The 6,134-nt window shown below is 39.7% G+C and overlaps 1 protein-coding gene across 2 annotated transcripts in view; it reads right to left on the bottom strand.

Moving 5' to 3' along the window:
* Positions 1 to 270: 270 nt before the first annotated feature.
* The window catches only part of LOC101412992 (lysosomal acid lipase/cholesteryl ester hydrolase-like), a 33,111-nt gene continuing 27,247 nt past the window's right edge, over positions 271 to 6,134 (bottom strand). For both annotated transcript variants that reach the window (XM_058298817.2, XM_058298818.2), the window contains exons 9-10: positions 2,386 to 2,457; positions 271 to 1,539 (exon numbers count right to left, since the gene is read on the bottom strand). In XM_058298817.2, coding sequence (XP_058154800.1) covers positions 1,297 to 1,539; positions 2,386 to 2,457 — 315 coding nt within the window. In that variant the 3' untranslated portion in view covers positions 271 to 1,296. The remainder of the gene's footprint in view (positions 1,540 to 2,385; positions 2,458 to 6,134) is intronic.

Below are 6,134 nucleotides of genomic sequence, written 5' to 3'. Positions count from 1 at the left end.
CCACCCGCAGCCTTACTAACGTGGTGCCCACAGGATAAGTTATGAAGCTAGTGTTTCCAAACGTCTCTAACCTTCCTTACTCTTGAGACTGTGGTCTCCTCCCCAAAGGAGAGGAACAGATGTTCATGAGCAGTAGCAGCAAGATTTACAATGAGTAAGAAGGACTGGGAAAAGGTGAGAAAGAAAGATTTAAGTCCAGCCAAAAGGAAAAGGGAAAAATAAAAAGGCGATTAAATCAAGGACAAACTGCATACACACAATTCTTCAGGCCTGAGGCTCACTGAATTTTATTGAAACCTTTAAATAAGACTCTTAAATGTTACAAAGTAGTAGTATTCTTCTTGCATATATTAACCAATACTAAATATTGTTATTGCAGCTAGAGTAACTCTATCACAAAAACATCTGTCCACCTGAGAGTACTGTAAGGCAACATTGCAAGAAAAGTGTGTGAATATGGGCTTCCTGACAGACGGATGCAAATCAGGGCTGGAAATATGAACATACAACTACAAAAAGAAAACAAGTCCCTAAATCTTGGTGTGAAAACAGTCATGATCACATTTCTTTTGTGTAAAATTAAACTTGGAAAATTATCATGGGCAGCCACAGGGTTTTTCTACACCATAACATCATTACTGAGATACAGCAGCTGATTAAAAGAGCACACTAATTTCAGAGAAAACCAGTGGTAAAGTCTCTCTATTGGATTCAGTGCAATTAGGTTTCAAAGATTTCAGCAAATTATTTTGCTTGGCCTGAGCCATTTAACCATTTTAATTCACAGCTATCACAGATAAGTTTGATAAATAAAATTCATCATGGGATCTCTGTAACTGGCACAGCTGGGATTTCACTGGATTTAGCGTTGTACCTACTGAATAAGCATGAAAAAAGTATCATCAAAGTGCATAAATACAAAATCCTTAGATGGGAAAGCAAGGAGATGAAAGCTAGATACTTTCACACTGAGATTTTCTCAAGTTATTTATTAATGAACATCACTTTAAAAAGCCAAACATGTGTTAATTTGCCTTTGGTGGGAATAAAAAGGTAATACATCACATTTTAAGTGGGAAGGATAAGCAAAATGATTATCTTTTCACCAAGCCTTAAAGAAACAACACTATAGTTGAGACATTAATTCCTTAATCATCTGGTGATTTTAATTAAAGAAAAAAACAAAAATAGCTAGTGAGTTTCTAATCCTCACTAGAGAAAATTGGGCATCTTCAAAGTTTCACAATTTCTTTGGATATAAAAAGAAAAAAGACCTGGGAAAGAACTCTACATCTTTTAAGGCTGGCTTTCATATTTCCTCATTAGATGAATAATTTCATTATACAATCTCCAAGGGGCATCCAAGCCCCAGATAAAGTCGAGATGCTCCCATTCAGGAATAGTCTTGTGGGACACCAAGCGGGTGATCTGGGTCAGTAAGACATTGACATCTTTGATGTCTGCAAGCACGTCATGTCCCCCATTCCAGACTGCAGTCGGCACCAGCATGTCTTTCACATTGTAAGTGGGAGGGTAACTCTACAATTTAAAAAAAGAAAAGGGGAATTTTTTTTTAATTTTCAAAATCACCAAGAACTGTCTCCATTAAACATGTAGTCACTTTGATGGGAGAAGAAGAGATTAACTTTGAAAAATCACTATCAGGTTACCTTTTCAATTACCATTACCAGAGCAACCAAAAAACCAAACTCACAGTGAAGTTGATAAAGACTGCTAGTTATTGAGATGCTACCATATGCCACATGGGGCACCATGACAGAGGCTGGGTCCCCTGTGGGAGGTGCAACTCTCCCCACCTACCAGATGGCAGATAGAGGAACCAAGGGCTTGCGAAGGTGCTTTGGAGTTATAGCCTCCCATGTTCTCCCTCGGGGATGGAAGGCAGGCTGTAAAAATTCTCTAAACATCAGGTTCCTCATCTGTACATCAGAGATAATCACACTAATTTTACAGGAGGCAGGGGAAATGCACCGTACACTCAGCACTCAAAAATGATGATTTTAACTGTATGCGGAAAAGGAGGCCTAGGCAATGTCATGTGGCCAAGGCTCCAGAGCCAGCAGGTAACAACTCTAGGATGGTCTTACTGCTAAGTCCATGTCTGTAGTATGATGAAATGACACGTCACAGTGGAGATTCATATTTATTGCCCACGACAGGGCAAGGAGGAGAGGCCCATCCCACAACGCCAACCACAGGGTTTGAGTTGTTTTGGAATCAAATGAGGAAACACAAATGCATTCCTGTCTAACTCTCCCAAATACTTCCCGTAGCAATGATTCCTATCAGAACCCAGTAACCCAGGCTGGCTTCCTTGATAAGGTTTCAAGGTCTATTTTATTCTGAAGACTTTGAAGACTTTACCTGGTTGTAATGTAAATAATTCTTGGCACTGCTTCCCCAATCAAAGGCTTGAAATTTTCGGGATTTAACAACCTAAAAAGAAACATTTTGGGGGAAAGTTATCTGATACAGAAGTCTGAGATAAACTCATAGGTTGCTGGACTTAGTCATAGCCTCAGAAATCAATTTTATAGAGATAACCACATTTACTCTTTATTTCCAAACTGTAAGTTAAAATTTAACTTTTTTTTGCTTTCCTTTACTAAATGACTCAATTTTTCATAGTATAATTGGACAGTAGCTATAAGAGGGCACAGAAAAGCAGCTACAAATATATGCTTTGAATTATACTGAACCAATACTTGCTTCCATTGGATGACCTTTAGATGATATTTTCTGCTTAAATTTGAATCAAGCTTTTCAGAGAATAACTCTTTTACTTGGGAATGAAAATATATAGAGATACAAAACCATTATGTGTTCTATATACCCATCCTACTTGTCTAGTAATGCTATTTCTTTGTCAATAATGTAACACTTTTTCTTTTTTGCATACCACAGCTGGTGTAATCACCATATTGTACTGCAGGTCAGTACAACTTGCACCCAATTGGGGAGACTAAAGCCATGAGTTGATATCTTATTTACAATTTTTTTAAAATTTCTCTCCCCTTCCCCCTCAACCCCCCCCCCGTTGTTGTCTCTCCTGTGTCCATTTGCTGCACGTTCTTCTTTGTCCACTTCTGTTGTTGTCACTGGCACGAGAATCTGTGTCTCTTTTTGTTGCATCATCTTATTGTGTCAGCTCTCCATGTGTGCGGCACCATTCCTGGGCAGGCTGTACTTTATTTCACACTAGGCAGCTCTCCTTACAGGGCATACTGCTTGTGCGTGGGGCTCCCCGATGTGGGGGACACCCCTGTGTGGCACGGCACTCCTTGCGCATCAGGACTGCAAATGGGCCAGCTCCACACGGGTCAAGGAGTCCCAGGGTTTGAACCGCGGACCTCCCATGTGGTAGATGGACCCCAATCCACTGGGCCAAGTCCTCTTCCCTTATTTACAATTTTAACGTATGCATATTTACAAGAGTCCAATATAAAACTATTAACAAAAATTCACTTATTTTTAAAATTTGGAATAATGCAAAATCATACTTCCCCCAGAAACCCAAGTTAAAAATATGTCAAGAATTAAATCCATAACTGGCATTCCTAATGAATTGGAAACTATGTGTAAGTTTGGGCCACATGGTGGCGTAACATTAACTGGTACAAAGAGATAGCCAACCATGCTTTTGATGTATGTGAAGTTTCAATCCTTATCAATTGCATAAAATTCTGTTTGATATAATAAAAGCTAGCATCATCAGATACCACAGAGCATTGCTAAAGGAGAAATTTTAGCATCTGCTTTTGTTATTTTAAATGACAGATAATAAATATGTGTGGCACATTTAACGATCAGAACAAAATATGGGTTTACAGCACTCTTAGGACACATGTTCCCTGTCCACTTAGCAGTGAATATATCTCAATGCGAGCTGCTCTGCTGCTGTACTCAGATGTGAATTTGCCACTTGGTCAAATCTGTATTACAGCATTTATATAAAGTTGAGTATAAATATAAAGGGAAAACTTGCCTATAACTCAGACCAAAATTCTAAGCTTGAAATTTGTACTGAGAGTAACTTTAGTACTTCAAAAACTATCCACCTGAAAAGCACTTCAGAAAGAGGGAAATATGGAAAAGTTTGTTTATAGTAACAAAAACACAGAAATAAACTAAAGTCCTTTAATAGATATTTGGTTAATTGCATTATGTTATAACAATATGCCCAAACAGTATGCCGTGCCTTAATAATAAATATAAGACAGAAACACAAAACTGTTTCTAAAGAATGTTTATAAATAATATTACGTGGGAAATAGTCAGAAATTGAAACACAATAGGTACTATGGTTAAATTTATGTAAAAACGTGGCTAAAGAGCAGAAGGAAATAATTGTAATATTCGGTTACACAGTTTTAAAGTGACATTTACAAAGTTATTTTTAAGTCTCATTGCTAATAAAAATGTAAATATTACCTTTTTATAGTACAGTATGGATCGAAGTCCTAAATATAGTCTTGAAAACAGTTCAACAGTCTGACCACTAAGTCTCCTTCTTTAAATGTATCCCAAGAAAAACAATCTACCTGATGTATAAAGACATATCTATAATATAATATAACACAATCTATTCCCGGGATGGTTTGATATTGTAAAGAGACTATAATGAAGAAGAGATGGTGGGGAGAAGTGAGGAGCAGGAGGGGGTGAGGGAGGAGGAAGAGAAAGAGGAGGAGAAAAAAATTCATGCAATGGAAAACTTTTTCTGCATTAGGAATATTTTTTAAATTTAGTTTGACCTGGACATTCTCACCCCCAGTGTCTATTCTTGCCTTCCTGCATTCAGTACTAGAACTGCTCAGGCATTTACTGAACACCTAGCCACCCAGGTAGAAAGCACACCTCCCCCCCCCCCCCCCCCCACAACTAGGCATGGTCTTCTGGCTCACTTCTGAGTTACCTCCTAAATGTCAAGCCCCTCGCCCTTCCGCACTCCCCACTTCCTGTGGGTGGGAACAGACATGGAGATGACCCAGCTTCACTCAGGCAGTGGAGGACAGCACCCAGGGGTGGCAGAGCTACAGGGTGGAGTACACTGGTCCCTGCATGACTTTGTAGTGCACACCCACACCCCTCCACCACCACCCCAGACCACTGATCTCTGTATTACAAGAAAGAAATTGCTACAGTGGCTGTTTTTTGGGTCTCTGATATAGCAACTCAGCCTGTATCTAACAAATACAATGCTATTTCATTCAATAAAAAGGAATGTTACAGAAAGTGTGTATCCTAGGATCCTACTTTAGTAATGGGAATGATTATACCAAACAACTGTAAAATTATATCAAAATACTACACTACTACCCCTGGGTGGTACACACACAGGTCGCTTTTCTTCCTTGCACTCATGTATTTTCTAAAATATTATAATGTGCACATATTATATTACTTGTCCTTTTTACAATGTGTTAAGGAATATTTCTTGGCAGGTCTTTGTATTTTTTTTTTAAACATTAGGTTGCAAACAACAGAGTATGTCAGAGTCATCAGGGGGTACTCATTAAAAATGCATATCCCAGGGACACACCCCCTAGGAATTCTGAGTTTCAACAGATCTTGTGGAGGGCCCAAGAATCCGCATTTTCACTAGCACCAAAGTATTTCTGACCAACAATAAAGATGTACTAGAACCAGCCTTCACACAGGAATGAGCACCTGGGCTTCGGGCAGGGCTCGCAAGAGGGCCAGAGAGAGAAACGAGAGTCTTAGCTCGGGGGCTCTTTGGAATTTGCCAGGCTCTAACAAGAATAACATTAGTAAACTAAATTTAACAGCCAAGTAAAGATCTAAGTTTGGGAAATGAATAACTGAATGTTAATTAATCAAGTAAAAAGCAAACTTCTGAATGTACTGTGAATAAAATGGCCTTTGAGGGCATACCACAAGAACCTCCAAAATCCACACCTGACTTGGGGCTCTCAGCCACCAATACCCAGGCCCCACCCACCTTCAGCAGCCGCTCCCAGCAGGCACCGGGGCTGCCTCCTGGAGCAGCCTGACCAAGGGGTCCCTGAAAGGTGGGTGGCAGCCTCTGGCCAACACCCCAGAGGAGGCAGGATCAAGGAAAGGGTCCTGTGAAGTCACTCTGCCAAGCAGCT

Source organism: Dasypus novemcinctus, chromosome 6 (assembly GCF_030445035.2).
Source record: "Dasypus novemcinctus isolate mDasNov1 chromosome 6, mDasNov1.1.hap2, whole genome shotgun sequence".
Taxonomy (NCBI): Eukaryota; Metazoa; Chordata; class Mammalia; order Cingulata; family Dasypodidae; genus Dasypus; species Dasypus novemcinctus.
This window is presented reverse-complemented; position numbering and strand designations above follow the sequence as displayed.